This window comes from Rhea pennata, chromosome 20 (genome assembly GCF_028389875.1).
Source record: "Rhea pennata isolate bPtePen1 chromosome 20, bPtePen1.pri, whole genome shotgun sequence".
Taxonomy (NCBI): domain Eukaryota; kingdom Metazoa; phylum Chordata; class Aves; order Rheiformes; family Rheidae; genus Rhea; species Rhea pennata.
Genome location: NC_084682.1, coordinates 2,825,854 through 2,842,852, shown reverse-complemented (window position 1 = coordinate 2,842,852; position 16,999 = coordinate 2,825,854). Strand labels below are relative to the sequence as shown.

Below are 16,999 nucleotides of genomic sequence, written 5' to 3'. Positions count from 1 at the left end.
CCAAGGAAGAGGCGCGCGCGCGCGCGCGGTGGGGGGGGGGCGCGGGGGGGAGGAAGGGCGCGCGGGCGGCAGCGGCGGCGCCGCCGGGCCGTAACAGTCCTCCCGCGTCACGTGACGGGGCGGGCGGGCGGTCTGCTCACGTGACCCGCCATGGAGGCGGTGGCGGCGAGGGCGAGCGGCCGCCTCCTCCCCGCCCCCCCCTCCGCCCGCGCCCTCCGCTCCGGAGTCGCGAGCGGCGCAGCCCGGGCTCCGCGGCGCCGAGCCGGCCGGCCGGGGGAGGCCATGGACTGAGCGGCACCATGGGCGCCAAGGAGTCCCGCATCGGCTTCCTCAGCTACGACGAGGCCCTGCGAAGGGGTGAGGGGGCGCGGCGGGGCCTGCGGGCGGGCGGCGGCGGCGGGTGCCCCCCCCGGCCCGGCCCGGCCCGGCCCGGCCCCTTGTCGGTGGTGCCGGGGCTGTCAGCCCGCGGCGGGGCGAGGCGGCGGCGCGGCGCCGCTGGCACCACCATGACAGACCCCGGGCGGAGAGGCACTTGCGCCGTTGCTCTGCCTTAGGCTCCTTCCCCGCCTCTTTCATTTCCTCCTTCCCCCTCCCATTAATATATACATTAAATACAGATATATACATTATTTTAACCGGGCGGATCCTCCCGCTCCAGCTGCCTCCCAGCCCCGGTGTCGCCCCCCCGCCCCGAGGCGGGCGGGCTGGCGAGGGCCGAGACTGCCGGACCCTGCCGGTGCCTCGCAGGCCTTTGCCGGGCCCTTCCCGGCTCTCCGAGCTACGGCAGGGAAGCGGCGTCGGGAAGCCCTGGAGCGCCGGGGCTGCCTCGCTTCTCCTTCGGCAGCGCTGCCTGTCAGGACGCTGCTTTCGCGCACACAGCAGCTCCTCGTGTTTACTTGCTGCTGGCCATGACAGGGAGTGCAGGACCTGCATCTCTGGGTTGAAAGGTAGATGTGGCTTGTGCGCTGGATTGCACAGGCTGTTGTGTTAATCTTGCTTCTAGATTTTCCCCTGGAAAGAGGGACTAGAGAAGGAAAGCACAAGCACGTTAAATGATGAACGCTCATAGCTGCAGGGTTCCAAGACGACAGCAAGCTGCACCCTGTCACCTACCTTTCTCTAGAACTGATATCTAAGTCCAAGGACAAAGAGGGATGGTGATTAATTGGTAGTAAATGGTTGGCAGGGAGGGTAATTTAAGAAAAAATATATAAAATTGCTGGTTTGCTGTGTATTGTTGGGATGTAGTTTTAGCAGTTCACCTGTTTGATATTTACAACACTGGTGAAATTCATCAGCTCAGAGCAACCTATGGCTGCCTGGTTTTTTCTGCTTGTGTCTAGGAGGCATATAATGATTGATGGAGGCAAATTGGGAGGAAACACTGAGTACCAATTGAAGGGGAAATGCAAATAAGCATTAAATAGTATGCTTATTAAATCTTTTCTAATTTCTTTTTTTCTTATGGTGGAGCTACTTAAGGATATAATGTGAAATAGGAAACGGAGCAACATACTCTGAATACTGTCAAAAAGAAGAAACAAATATATGACTCACACTCATTTTCATTATAGGTCTTCAATATAGCCTTGAAACATTTCACTTCTAGTGGAAGTATGTGAAGTCTTTAAAAATATGAATGTACATCTTTTAAGGAGGAACTGAAGTCATAAATGTAGTCTAGTGGTGCTGTGAAGTTGAATATAACAGAAAGTGTTTGAAATAAGTTCTAGGGGGGGAAATGTATTCATTTGGTCATGCCATGTCTTCCAAAGTTCATAAATAAGAAAACATAAATGTTTTGAATTTTAAAGTTGGGTTTTTACTCATATACTGCTTCAAAATATAGGAAGCTAATCTAGAAGTTTCATAATGAAAAGTTTACTTTACAAAAAATTATTTTAATTACTACTTCAAAGTATTTTGCACAGCGGGTGCAATTTTTTTTAATGTTATTCTATCTGTATGAGGCTTTTAATACTGTTTTTCTGTAGAACAGAGGTTCTTTTAGACTCTAATAGAAATTCATGTTTTGCTAAATAACTATGTTGTTTACTTAGCTAGTGAATCATTGTATGTAGAAAACAGGCTAGTTACCAAAACATCATTTGTTAGGGTCATTCTCAGTTGCACAAAACTGCTGGTTCTTGTGGCATTTCTGTGGATGCAAACAGTGTGTGAGGGCGGCTGAATGTACAAATATATGTTGAGAAAACCTCTAAATATATTTACATGTAATTATATGTACCTTCTTAACATTTTTGTACTGGTTATTAAAGGATTGGAAAGTTTTATATTATGTAATATTATACAAATACTTCAACTATGAATTCTTCCTAGGTAATCAATAGCAGTTAACTATATTTCCAGAAGCAGTAATCATTCAGAATGTTCTAATCATACTTTTGAGACACTAGTTTTCATTTCAGTTGTTCAGAATATCTGGAAAAATACAACGCATGCTGCTGGTTCTGTAAACTTTACAAAATAAGGCTGATTTTTAAGTTGAGAGTGGCAGCAATTTTATTTATTTTTAATCTCATTTTGGGAGTAACCAAGAAAAGTGAAGGTGAGGAGAGCTTTTGTGGTTAAAGGCTGACAATATAAATAACTGTTGCTGAAATGTGGGTTCTGTTCAAGGAGATTAAAATGTGATGGTTGTCTAGTGGTTTATTTTTATTTTATTTTTTTTGAAAACACCCTGGAGCATGAGACAGGGCTGTGATTTTTCTGCTCTTGGGCACAAACAGCCAGAGCTGACTGCACTGTGAATGAGGTGCCCACGTGGATGTGCATGGTGAAATTGTCTTGTATTTCCCAGCACAGATTACATGGAGTCCTGTTAGTCTCCTTTTTTCATTCTGCTTTGTAAATCTGTGTGTGTTTGTGGTGCTTTGGAGTCAAAGCATGGGGTACTTCTGAGACGTCTCATGTTATGAATACTACTGAACTATGGTAAACTTTATTTTCGATAGCCAGAGGCACTGCTCTGCCTGTTGTTCTGGAAAAGGTTATAGATTTTGACTGTGCAGTGATCACTGTGTGAGCTCTCGCTGGCCCTGAAGAGCTCACTCTGAGGTTGATAGTCCTGTTTAAGGAGGTGAAATCCGTGTGCAGTTTGTTATAGATGAAGTAAAAATAAGTGCTTTCACCAGTATCTTATGCACAGTTTGGAATGTTTTGTGAATTCAAGTTTGTGATGGTCAAAACTGTTAATATGGCTCTTGGATTTGTTGCCTTTTTTGCTTAGCTCTAAGGTCCAGCAGCCTTTTCTTTTCTTACAGCAGTGCTGTAAGTCAGGCAGGCTTCCCTAGCTCAATCACTATCCTCTTTTGGTTTTGGTGCCTTTTTCCAATGTACTTTTCTACTGCCTTTCTCTTTGTTAGGCTACGTGACTGCTCTCTCTTTTGAGAATTTCCCAGTGTTAGGTCTTGCCTTATGCTGAGCAGATATCTGTCTGAAATCTGCCTTATCTTCCACTTGTTCTTCCAGCAGCCTCAACACCTGATTCCTTAAAGAGCTGTCTTTGGGTCCAGGTGACATTGTAAAAGGAAGAGCTTTCTATTACAATAACATCAGCTGTAGTGCAGCAGCTCCTGCTTTATGTTGTGTTGCATAGAGAATACTTTAGTAAGGATTCCTCAAGAAAGAGGTGAGTACATAGCATTAGTTGGTGGCAAGTTTATTTCAGGTCTTGAAGAAATTTATTTTCCAAAAATTGTTAATATATGCTGCATATGTAGCTTTTCGAGCATAATCACAGACTTGGCATGCAATTTTATAAAGGTGCTTGAAAATTATGAGTGAATGCTGCTGAAAGAAAGCAGGTCGTGCTAACTCACGCTATTTTCAGCTTATATGTGCTAAATATTTACTCAGGTAACCACTTTAACAAAATAAATGTTGGTGAATGATCATGGATCAGTAAAACTTGTGCTGGAGAGGAAGGCTGGGTTTTCCATAGCTAATCGGCTAAAAGCGAAGGAAAATTGCTCTTGTATGTGTGCTGGGATGAAAAAAGGGGATATCGCAATGACATCAGTGTAGTCAACAAGCACAACGTTCAGAGAAATGAATGACTATTGATAGGTCTGTTTCATTGTGTTTTGAGTTTATGCACAATGTTTTCCAAGTAAGAAAGAGCAAATGTTGTGCTGTCTTTGGAAAGCATATGTGCAATTAAAACACCTGCTAGTATAGAGGTGGAGCTTACAGAGTGTGAGTTTCACAGGATTTGCCTCTGAACAGGTCATGAAGTAGTATTTTCAGAAGTCAGTTTTCCCCAGTTTGTGTATCTCAAAGGCGCTATCAACTTGAGGACAACACCACGCCCTTCAAAACAATGAAAGCCTGCTGTAATCCATAGAAATGTTGCTCAAAGCTCTTTCCAGCAATGGCTAATATTTTATGAAGGACAGAGGATAAATCTTGCTAATGACCTTAGAAAAATTGCTACATTTGTTTTATTTAAATCAAGGCATGTGTAGCTGGTGCCTGAACATTAACATCTTCGGGCATACGGATCTAATAAGTCTTCTGATAAAAGGATGATGGAAAACTTGTGCAAACATATAATCATCTGTTTGAGTTTGTCCTGATCTCAACCTAGTGATCAGTTTGTCCTGATTTCAACATAGTCAGTGGATTTTCAGCCATAGAGCCCATATAGGAGACTGCTTTTTGTAGCTCCTGACTAGGAAACTAACTTTTGAAATCCTGGATGTGTATTTTTTATATAGAAAATGAATAGGGATGCATTTTAGTGGTTTATTGGATTTTCTTATATTCCATGGAGGCAATTGTTCTATGTCTTTTTTTTCTCATCTCTAAAAGGCAATACTTGAATACCTGAGTAGATGAATGTTCTCCTGCTGTTCTTCAGGACATCTTATTTTTAGGTGTACAAAGCTATATCCTTATGTTTAAGGAGGTTTGAATGATGTGATGAAAATGCCTAGATCTCTCTGGGTGTTTTTGGTTGGTTTGTTTTTCTGCTAGCATAATTAATAGAATCCACTACTGAGACAGTCTAGATTATTCAGGCAGACTTGTTATGTCAACCGGTATCAGATGGCTTTAGGGCTCTGGCATATGATTAAAGCAGGTATGAATGCATAGTTTCACACTTCCTGTTTATGTTTCTGTAGAGCTGAAAGTAGTCACTCAAATTCAGAGCGGTAATTATTTCACAGCTTTGACGTTCAGTTCTGATGCTTGTCTTGGGAGGATACCTCAGTAGTCTTAATTCAATATGTAATAGCCAAGTGGCTTGAGGAATTTTACTTAAACTGCCACAAACTGATATTGCAGACTATTATTAGAAGAGAGGTTATTTACCTGTAACTCTTCTGCAAAGTCACAGTGACCACTTTCTCTCCTTTTACTTAAGGTTACAAGCTTAGAAAAATGAACTAGATCAGCGGTTTTCAATCTCTTCTTATTTGTAACTGCTCAAGTTATTGGCTATGAAATGAGAACATTTGTATCTTGAATTTAAGTCAACTAATAGTCAGTTTCCTTTCCTAGTACATTTTGTGGACTTTAGAAGTTTTTTATGGAATATTGATTGAAAACTTCTAAATTAGAGACAGAAAGCATAGCCTTTGGCTCAGCCTTCTGAGAGTGCTGTGGTTCTGAAAGAACTGATTTTGACCACCCTTTGGTGGTACCTTTCAGTGATTTTTTTTTTTCAGGTGATTCCCAGGTAAACCTGTATCAAGTATGGCAGTAACTTGGTGAGTAAATTCTCAAATGTTAGATGTATGTGTAATGATGCAAGTTGGATAGAAGAGGATTTTAGAATGCAGGCGTTCCATGAGCAAGGTTTGGTTGAAATCCTTAAAACCTAGAAGTTCTTTGAAATTTGATTCTGTAAATGCTGGGGGACATCTGATTTCTCACATGACGAAATGTAATGTGTCCCTAAGCAATAGTACTATCTTAATATTAGATGCATTTTTATCCTGTCAGCAGGTTACTAGAGATGCAAATGAAAGGAGTCAGGAAAGCTGCCAAGCAAATGTAAATAGATATTATCATTTCAGCAGTAGATGCTGGAAGTTAAAGGATAAGCTGAACGAATCCTCATTTTGAGTAAATATCTTGGTGTAAACTAAAAGTACACAATCAGACAATTATATATGTATTTTCTTATATTGATGTTGTAGAGTAAAATTGATTACTCAGAATGCTTTCTCATGTTGCAGAATATATGCCTTTATTTTTCTTAATTTATATAACTCTTCTGCTTTGTTTTTCATATTTTAATCAATGAAATCAAGTTATGCAGGGACATTTCTTCCTAATTGGTTTCATTCTCTAGTTTTTACTCTCTTAATAGCAGTGTACATGTATATATAGTGTGTTTGTAATATGTTTATAGTATGTATGCAACATGTATATATATTTAAATATAAATCTCCAGAGAAATTGTGCAACTTCCGTCCTTAGAGATTTTCAAGATCCAACCGGACAAAGTTATAAGCAATCTGTTGTGAGTTCAACCGTAAGTACAAGGTTGAAGTAGATGACCTCCTGAGAATCCTTTCCAACCTGAGGGTTTCTGTGAAATATTTCTGTTTATCTTGAATTTTGTAAAGCCTTGTGTTTATGAAATATAACTTCAGGGGCCTGTTCCTGCCTACCTGACAGTGTCCTAGAGAGATAACAAAATAGACAGAAATTGAGAAGCTTTTCAGAATGATATGTAGCGTCACTAATGAAATTTAAAAGAAAAGAGGACCACGTGAATTCTGTTATTCTTGACCTGTATCAGGCTCTCTGGCCTCTGGCACTGTGGGAGAAATCAGTAAAACAACCCTCTTCCCAGTCTTCTGTTCAAAGGGAAGCCAGCATACTGTCTCATCTCATAAAATAACTGAAGCATTCAGTTCTTTAGTACTCGAAAAAATGAGATAGTATTTAAAAAATGCACTTGTGAAGGGATGACAAGCTTTGTAAGAATAAAAAAGAACATAGCATTAACAAGTTATGTGATTAGGTGAGACACAATATGTCTACTTAAGTCTGTAAATCAAGAGTATTTGTGCAACTGCTGCTTTGTGATACGATTGATTTTTTTTTTAATATATAAATATATATATATGAAAAAAATCAGACATTTCTTATGTCTGTCACTTTTAAATGACAGGATATCTTCTGAGAATTGAGTATATATTTTTGGTTAGTGAGTGAATTGACATCCTAAATAATTTGGTGTATGGGGAGTGTCAGATTAGTTATCCTTTAGATCTCATGAGTCTGACATCCTTGAGGTTTTGCGGTGTCTGTATGACTTAGCTACTAATTATGTTTAAAAGAATCCTACTATCTGGTCCAAAAAGTTCTAAATTCACTGAGCTTATAGAAAAGAAATGGAGGAAGCATAGAATAGAAGTGTTGTACTTCCAAATGCTTTAGTTGTTTTTGTACACTAAGTTATTTCCAGGACTGTTGGAAGCCAGAGCTATTCAACTGTTTTTTATTAGGGCCTACTGGGTTATTTAACAATAATCTATTAATTTTGGAAGATCTGCTCAGCAGGGAGCTGTGCATCCGCTTAAGTCCTGGTGGCCCAGGTAGATGCTGTGCTCCTCTTTGGGAGCTGGCGGGGTTGTTTTGATGCTGCTGACAGAGGAACAGGGAGTGCACTAAGGCTTGGTGTCTTGATGTGGGGCATTACAGAGAAAAGTACTTTATCCTGGACAGCTGTGAAGTGGTGTTCTTGAGGAATGGAAGCATGAGAGGTTTTTCTACCTGTCCTTGACTGATACTTCTTTGCCTTAATTTTGTAATGTGTGGTGTACTTGCCATTCACTTAGTTACTGCACCATAGGTAGTTAGCTGCGCTAAACTGTATGCTGATAACTTGCAGAGTTATTTTGACTAACATACAGGGTTCAGTGGAGGCTACTGTGCAGCACTTGATTTAAACTGTTAAGTCTTCAGGTGAACTCCAGTTAAGTGTTCGCTGGTAGCTGGGTCGTACAAGGAATGAACCAATGCAATGGAGAGTGTTCTAAAGGCATGTGCAGCCCTTCCAAGTTTTACCCACGTGTTTTTGGTATGGCATTATACAGTCTAGTCTTTGATATTTTTAATAGGAAAAACTGCAGATTTTTCAAGTTTAAGTTCCTGTATAAGCAAGAAAGTTTGGGAGTTTAATTCTAAATAAGCTTTTCATTTTTTTAAATATTTTAAAACAAGTTACTTCTTAATTTGTTATATCACTTGAAGCATTTGCTTTTTCTTTAAGATATACTTAGTCTAAATGACTATGAATATCCATGTGATGTTTGCAGTATTGAAGAACTACAAAAAGCATCTTTAACATTTAATTTTCATATGAAAAGGTCGTTTACATAATGAGACAATGAAGCCTTTGGGCAAAAATGAATGTAGAAGAAAACTCCATTAATGTAGATTCTGCTGAAGAGTTTGAAAGGGTTTAATTCACAAAACTTTGAATACTATATTACTGTTAGCACTTACTGGAATAAAAATATTCTGCTTGCCTAAAGAGGGGCAAAATCCTGATGCATATTCACTTTTTTCGCTTCTTCAGGGACATCTTGTTTTTGTTAGTGATGACTGTTTCTGTATAACTTTAGTCTGTTCAGCCTAGCTGTATAATACTTAGCATTTCTCTTCTACCTAAAGAATCTTAACACCTCTGAGAAGTGGGTTTCTTACTAGCTTGTGTTTACAAGTGAGAAGGATTTTTACAGCCCTAGGTAGGGACAAGTTTGGAAAGAGTGCATCTATAAACAACAGTTATGTTAAACTAATACAAAATCTGGTCTGGGTTTCTGGTTCTTAATCAGGCTGTAAGTGTGGTCTCAGATCTTGATTTGAAACAGAACCTGCACTTAGTTTTTATAGTGATTTGACCAAATCTGTTTAAAAACTGATGCAGGTTATAATCCATGATAGCATTATTCCTCTATGTAAATCATTAAGTCACTTTTCATAAGGAGAATAAAAGCAGACAATGCATTATTTTAGTGTAATCCCTGCATTTAATTAATGTTGAAAATGTGGCTGACTTTTAGGAGATAGAGATGTATATTGGTTCGATAAATTATTTAATAGTTTAGAAAATATACGCTAACATGTGCAACGGGGACTTTAATTTTAAGGCAAAACAGAATATGCCTGAGAGGCCTGAATGAATTACAATCAAGGCAGCTTGTAGTGACCTGGATTTATTTACCATTGTATGCATTACTTAATAAAAAAAAAATGGCAAAAGCACTGAAACTGTTACCTCCACTAAATCACTACCTCTGCTGAAATCATTAGCTATCATGGATAAGGTGACTTGGCATATCAAATGACACACTGTGATCTCCAGGGATTTAAAATTCTCCTTTCCCTTCCCCTCTTATCCTATCAGAGCACATAACAAACCTTTGCTACAACATGAAAACGTGCTGATGAGGCTAATAACTTACTGTGCTTACCACGTAGCGTATTTGTGGCAAAACAGCAATCTCCATTCTGGAATGGTGCTCGTGAGCCACACGGGTTAATGCGTTTACCTATGCATTAAGGCCGAAAGCAGGGCAAACCACTCAGGGTTGCTGGGAAGGGAAGTCACTGACTGGGAGAGGAAGCTAACAGGATAGCCGCTTGCTTGTAATAGGTAGCCTTGGGAAAACTGAGAGGACATGCAGAAACATCCTCTGGCCTTACACCTTGTCCAAATACTTTAATTTTGAATTTGTAGTATGATTTTTAAAGAATTAATGATACCTTCTATAACTTAGAAAGTGATTCAACTTCTCTTCTGGTCAGGTTCTCTACGGTCCCGTGTAATGAGCAGTAGAGAGGGGCAGTACAGAGCTGATCTGGAGTGAGGCACTCAGTCATCAGAGTGCCACACTATGTTTCTAGCCATCAACTACAAAGGAAAAAGGAAACTATACTTTCCAATGTCTTACGTAACATTTATTCTGATGATGATATTTTTATGTTCAAATGCTGAAGGTGTTTCATTTAGTCTTGTAGGTAATAGCTGATTGAAGCTATGCAAGGGTGAAAATAAAGGTCTAATCTATCTCCAAAGTGAATTCCAATGTAAAATTTAAGCTTGTTTTTGACTTTTTGTTTTTGGCTAAAGAAAGAACTTCAGTGATCGTGCAACATTAGATTTTAAGCTGTAGAAAAATGAATAAAAGTAAGTAAAACATTATTCTGTGCTTGCAAGTTCTAGAGAGACTTTGCCCTTGATATTTCAGGAATAACGTTATATTTGTATAGAGCCTGAATCGGACCCTGATTGGACCTGAAAGCTGTGAGGAGAAGTAGTGTCACCAAAGTAAGGGGTAGTTATGTTTGGCATAAAAAATATTCCTTGTCCTTTAACGGAAGCACTAGTTGCATCTTTCAAATTCGTCCTCACCAGAGCTATGTCTTCTATCCAAGTTGCATAGATTTTTTTCTTAGCTGATGGTTTTTCAATTTACATCCCTCTATACAATTTAATATCAAGTATTCGGTATTTAAATGTGTCTTTACACTTGTTTGTATTTTGAATTGGTATTTTCTGATCTAAATTTCTAGTGATGATGCTCAGGTTTTGTCTCATGGCAGGTTGCTTTAGCAGGAAGTCACGATCTGAAATTGATAGTTATATGTTACTGTCATGATGGCACTCTGCATATAATCATAGGACTAATTTAATTGGAATTTTGTAATTGTTTTAAATGATCGATGTGATTACATTGGTTCTGAAAACTGCTTTTAAAATTTTGAAAACATAAATGAAAAAAATTGGAAAAGCCTCAAACTGAAGCAGAGCAGGAAGTGCCAGATTTAGGAAGTCTGTAGACAAAGAGAAAATAAACGTGAAAGTGTTGGGATAATAATTATGAGCTCTTCAGTTTTGCAGATTGAGTTTTTCCTATAAATAAACTTTAATATGCCACCATGAGTCTATTCTGGGCTGGAGAAGTACTTCCTTTTAATCCGTATTTCTAGTAGTTAAGTGATGCCTGGAACAAAATCTTACTGTGTTGGAATTTTTCTAATGTTGTAAAGAATTTTACCACATTTCACCTAGCAGTATGATGCAGTTAAATCCTGGATTTGAGTTTAAAAATTAGAAAAGTGGTTTTGCCTTTCAAATATCTGTAACAGCATTGCTTTAAGAAAAATAATCATCAGCAGTTAGTGCAGTCATTGTAGCCTGCTCTCTATTCTGTGATGATGTTAATGGAGGGTGTTATCAATGGAAAAGTAAGCCAGCAACTTTTTGGTGTCTCTTTACCTTTCTTGCAGATAATTATGGGATTTTTCTTTTCCTAAAGAATTACAATCAATCTTTTTGCAATAACTAATTACCCACCTTTTTGCATTACCTGATGCTCAGGGTTCTCTTCTCATCACCTTGCTTGAAGAGTGGTTGTATAACACTGTGTTAACCATACTTATTCCCTGAATATTGAGTAAATTAAGAGCAGAGATGGGTTAAAGAAGGAAGGAAGCATAATATATGCTAGCACTAATATAGAACACCGCTAGGTAAATATCTACAAAAGCTATTACCTAAACAGAGGTTAAAAAGCGGAATATAAAATATTTGATAAATATTTTTATAGAAAATGTTCATAATTTATTATGCAAATATACTGCCTTTAATAGAGACTTTAATTTTCCTGGGGGATATCTGGTAGATTCTTCAGTGGGAGACTCCAATTGCTTAAGCTATTCAGGATGTTGTAGCTCTTCAGGATTAAGTCATTCTAATATCTCTTCTATTTCTATACTTCCTTTGTGAAAAGAAGTCGGTTCTGACCATACCGTCTGAAGATGGTTTGACAGAGAGCATATTAGATGGTGTATCCAAATACATGTTGTTTTTTTTCACTTAGTTTAAAATTTTGGAACAGTAACTGTTATCCATCTGGATGTTTAGAATATGTTGTGATGCTATAGAAATGCTTATAAAATTGAAAAGTACAGTCCAAGCTGGTATTTCTTGGTTGTTAATCATACAAATTAATGATTATTCTGTAACTTTACCTATTGATACGATGAATCCTTAAGTGTCTAAAAAGTTATCTGTCATATTCCTTTATAATTCTTTGAAGTTCCTGTGTGAGAGTTGTAAATATCGGTGGGCTATACAGTGCAATTACTTGAGAGTCAGAAATTTGAGAGTCAAGTGGTCAGATAATGTTTATTACTGGATGTCAAAATGTGACTTCCAAATGAGTAACTATTTTTCTAATTGCTTAGAAATTAAGACCATCTGAATGGTTTTTGAATCTTTTTTCATTCTTCCTTTGTCATAGTACTTTAGTATACTGAACTAGAGCTCACTTTTTTTTAACTACCAAAGACTAACCCCTGATTAAATGCTTGATCAAAACTATACCAGCAGTCATAAATTATTATTCCTTCCCTCTTTCCCTTGTTTTAGTACACATTTATTTCAGTAAGTGCAGTGAATGGAATATCAGCTTGTTCCTGATTTAAGACAAGAGTTCTTGTTAAAAGAGCTATTTGCTAGTAAAAGAGTTAGCAATTCAATGATTATAACTAGATGTCAAAGTTAATTCTTTTGTAAAATGAAGGAAAATTCACACTTTGAGAAGTGCTATGTCTGAATGCTCAATAAACGAAGAGGGACTTATGTGGTGAATATTCATTACAGACAAAATTAAAAACTTGATTGAAAATGAATTTGCCAAATCCAGGTAATATAGAAAATAGACTATCGTGCCAGTTGTGTAAGTAAAATCCTGGCTTAAGTAGTGTCTTAACACATTTTACGTTGATGGTGAAACTTAGTCAATGTGAAAGAAACATCAAACAGATGGAAGACTCACCTTTCCCGGGCAGGAACCCAGACTGTCGGAAAAGAATTTGAGCCAATCTTCTATCGTAGATTTATCAGATCAGTAGTAGCTGGTAATCTTACTAAAACTGATAGTCTTCCAGTTATTAGTCTACAAGGAGGTAGAAAACAAGGCCTTCCTACAAGGCTATGGGAAACACTGCTTTCCTATACAGAAGTCACTGATTATTCTTAATTTTCAAGCTTAGTCTAATTATTTTATCAAAGAACAGTACCATTTTATAGTATAGATGCATTAAGAATCTGGACTATTGGAAGAGAGGATATGGAATATTTGTTATATTAGGATTTATTTTGTAGCAAGCTCCTTAGGTGTAGTTTGCCTTTGCAGTAGTGCCTTAAACTTATTTCCAGAGTATTGCTTGTACCTAAAAAAGACTGAATTCTCTTGAGGGACTATTGTTACCTTTGGTTTTGAATTTAATAGTGTTTCTTTGATAAGAGTTATATAATTTTGTGCATCTTAACAAGTGTAAGTATCTAGATGATTTTTCTGGTGGTAATAAAATGGAAGGAACTTTTCTGAATCAAGACAGAAGCTGTTCTTCTCTGTGATAGTGGATGACTTTAGTCTATTTGCAAGCAAAGCTGACAGAGTGCCAGCACAGAAGAGCAGAGTTTTGCCTGTGTTCTAAATCAGGCTAAATATCCATTCTAAATATTGAAAAGTTTGAAAAATTATCATCCTAGAAAATCATGTACCAAATATGTAAAATATGAGGAAGCATCAGAAGAATACAGTAGTAGAAATGGAAAGGAAAAAAAAAAGGAATGAAGATGTTAGAAACTGAGCAATGAGCAAGCAAAACTGAAGTCTTTGCTCAGATGAAGGTAAGCATCGAAAACATAGTTCCTTTCTTTGAGGGCTTCCCTAACCCGCTAATTCATTTTTCTGCATACTTCAGTCTTCCCTTGGGAGGAAGAGGAGTTCAGGACTCCTGTGGATGTGTTGCAGCAAGGAACTGTGCTGTGCTGCAAGATGGCTTATGCTATATGTTTAAAATTGCTTAAAACTTGTACCTTCGCCTCCTCTCTCTTTGCTTTCTGCACCGTTTCCACACTTGGCTGTGCTGATCGTGTTACTGAGTGGTACCTCATCCCTTTTGTAGGGGTGGCAATAGTTTATTCAGAGCATCTAGAGCAATACTAACACGTCCTTTTGGAGGAAGCGATATGTGCTCTGACAAGGGCCTGTGGCCTGGAGAGGTGGCATCCCGTGATTAATCAGGACTGGAAATATCTTCCTTCCATCACTAGGAAGGAGTTTACCAGTTCTTACCAGATACAGTAATTGCTTTTGCCCTTAAGGTTGCAGTCTGTTGCACTTAAATTGGCAATATTATGTGATAAAATTTACTTTGATCTCCAGAGGCTTCTGAATTTTCAGGTTCTTTCAGCTTTCTTCTGTGGCTTACAGGGTTGGATTGGTAAGCATATAAAACTAGGCTCTTCTAATTCTTGAGGGTATAAAATATAGCCAGTAAGCTTTAGCTTCTCTGATGGTGGGAGGATTATTTCACTGTTGGGGCTATTATGTAGCAATTCCCATCCACACTAGTATTGTGGGGAAGGTTGTCACAGAACCTGTGCTGATTAGCTTTGCTTAAAGCAAACATAATCCAAATAGCAATGTGACAGTGTGTGCCCTGATGGAGGTACTTTACAGATGGATAAAACAGGCTAATAATACTTAATAACATTCTTTTTTGAGGATGGTAGCTGTGAGAAGTAAGCTCTTTGAAGATTAAAACTGTCACATAAATGCTAAGTATTCATGTTACAGAAAATTGGCAAATCCTATTGTAATAACTAAATCTTCTTCCACTCTCCTCATGCAAGATGTTAAACCTTTGATATGCATTATGGTTAGGTCTAATAGAACCAAGAGGAGCTTTATCCTCGGGATGAGCCTCTACTACCAAAAACCGAAGAATAGATACACAGAAAAGTAAAAATGGCTTCAATAATTTGAACTTTAGAAAAAATACCCAAACTGGGTTGGTGTTATCTTTAAATTCCTGTTGCACATGGTTATTAGTAAATGTCATGTTAAGACTGTTAAGTCTTTAATGAGATGCGGTGTGTAGTTCGGATGGCGCCCTTGATATTCTGGTCATGACAGATTCCTTAAAAGAGAGCTAACTGTTTTGGTTTTGGAGATGTGTGAGTGGGGGATTTTATGTGTGTGTGTGTGTGTGTGTGTGTGTGTTCCTCCCTCCCCCCCCCCAAAAAAAAAAAAAAAAAAAAAAGGAAAGAAAAGAAAAGAAAAATATTATGGTGAGTTTGAGGGTGGGGTGGGGAGGGAGAGCTGCCTTTTTCTTTTTTCTTTTTTCTTCCTTTTTTTTTTTCCTTTGGTCATAGATGGTTCATTTATCTCAATTGCTTTTCCTGTTTGGAATTACTCCTAAACATGTTTTACATTACTTGCACCTTTTACCTCTTTGAAGCTTTTTAGTAATTGATTTGGTTCTTGACAACTTCATAACCACAGCAATTGAATCACAATAAAGACTAATAAAAAAAAGTAATAAAATTTTTGTATATAACTAGGATGAAGATTCCTGGGGGAATAGTGAGCAAGTGATTACAGGGAAGATAATTGTCTGGTTAGAGAATTATATGCCCTGTGAGTTTGATATTGAACCTGTAAAACTGTCACTTAAAAATCAAAATATTAGAATTATTAAAACCAGAGCTTGAAGTCAGGAACAGCCCAAGATAGGTGAATTTTGCTTTCTGAAGGATGTTCAAGATGTCTCTTTATATTAATACTCAGTTTTGGTAATTTCTAGTATAGAATTGAATGTTATGAAATGCTGTTGGTTGCAAATAATTACTCACCTGTGTGGCATTGGGGTTTTTTTGTGTGTTTGTTTTATTTATTTATTCTTTTTTTTTAGGCATTGACATAGCAAGCTGTAAGACAGTGGTGCAGTGGTGACATTAGGAATTCAGAATGTTTTCCCCTTTTGTATAGTATTGTGGACATTTTGAAGTTTACAATTATGGGGAAAAGGTACCAGTGCTACTAGATGTATTTTTAGATGCTTTAGTCAAATGAGCTCAAAGTTTCTTGACCGCTCACCTTAACTGAACTTTTTATCCTGTTTTTTCCTCCTGCTTATGTTTTTGTTTGATTTTTCAGCACTGCTGATGTGTTGTGATATGCTACTTAGATTTATTCTTTTAATGGTCACCTGTAAACAGGAATAATTAAATAATTTGACAACATGAAAAGAAATTAAAGTATTGTAGCTTTTGGTAATCAAGATTTTATCAGCCTTTTGGTGCTGTTACTGCTACTCATACTAATCAGTGATGATTTGCCTGTCAGTTCTATTATTTAGATGTAATCACAGGTTACCAACTCACTGATTTGTTTTCAGCAGTCTCTCCTTTCTTTTTATAAAACAAAGGAAAGAAAACAGATGTATTGTTTCTGTGTCTAGTTTATTATAGATTATGCTAATTGGCCATAGGTTTATAGTGGCTATGGCAGGTTAGCTCCACCTAGTCTCAATTAAACTACTGGGATTCAGTCCTTTTCAGAAATTAAAGCAGCTCCCTTAGTAATAGTTTATAGTACTTTTACAGAATATCTCAGTATTTGGGAGCTATATGAACCTTTGTCAAACATCCATTTTATGTAGACTAGAATTTATATTAATTTTAGTGGTGAGACAATTAAGATACGGAAAGGTTAAGTGTCTCTTGCCTGGGTGTCTCAGAAAGCTGATGAGAAACCATTAGAGTAATGACTTCAAATGCTGTGGTTTTATTGCTATCCCTTTCTTGAACAGACAACCGTATGCTTTTGAAGGCTCTATCAACTTTTGACTTTCACTTCATAGCATTTTAAGCAATTTTGTTTGGATTCTGAAGGTAGGGGAAGAAGCATTGTAAAGGAAGATATTGTTGGTGACTGCTTCTCACTTCCCTAATAAATATTAAATACAAATTTAAGATGTATTAATGGTGCTTACTCTCACTGCATATGTCACTGGCAAGGTGGAGAGTAATTATGCTGTGTAAGCTCTAACAAATCCTTTAAGTCTGACTAACCATTTCTTTTTAACCTTTAGAAAAACACGTCCTCCCCCTTCCCCCCAATTACTATTAATTTCTTACGATTCTTAC

At 37.8% G+C, this 16,999-nt stretch overlaps 1 protein-coding gene across 1 annotated transcript in view; it reads left to right on the top strand.

Annotated features, from left to right (window-relative positions):
* Positions 1 to 221: 221 nt before the first annotated feature.
* The window catches only part of USP32 (ubiquitin specific peptidase 32), an 82,395-nt gene continuing 65,617 nt past the window's right edge, over positions 222 to 16,999 (top strand). Inside the window, exon 1 of the mRNA XM_062592656.1 lies at positions 222 to 357. Within this exon, the coding sequence (XP_062448640.1) occupies positions 300 to 357 (58 nt within the window). The 5' untranslated portion in view covers positions 222 to 299. The remainder of the gene's footprint in view (positions 358 to 16,999) is intronic.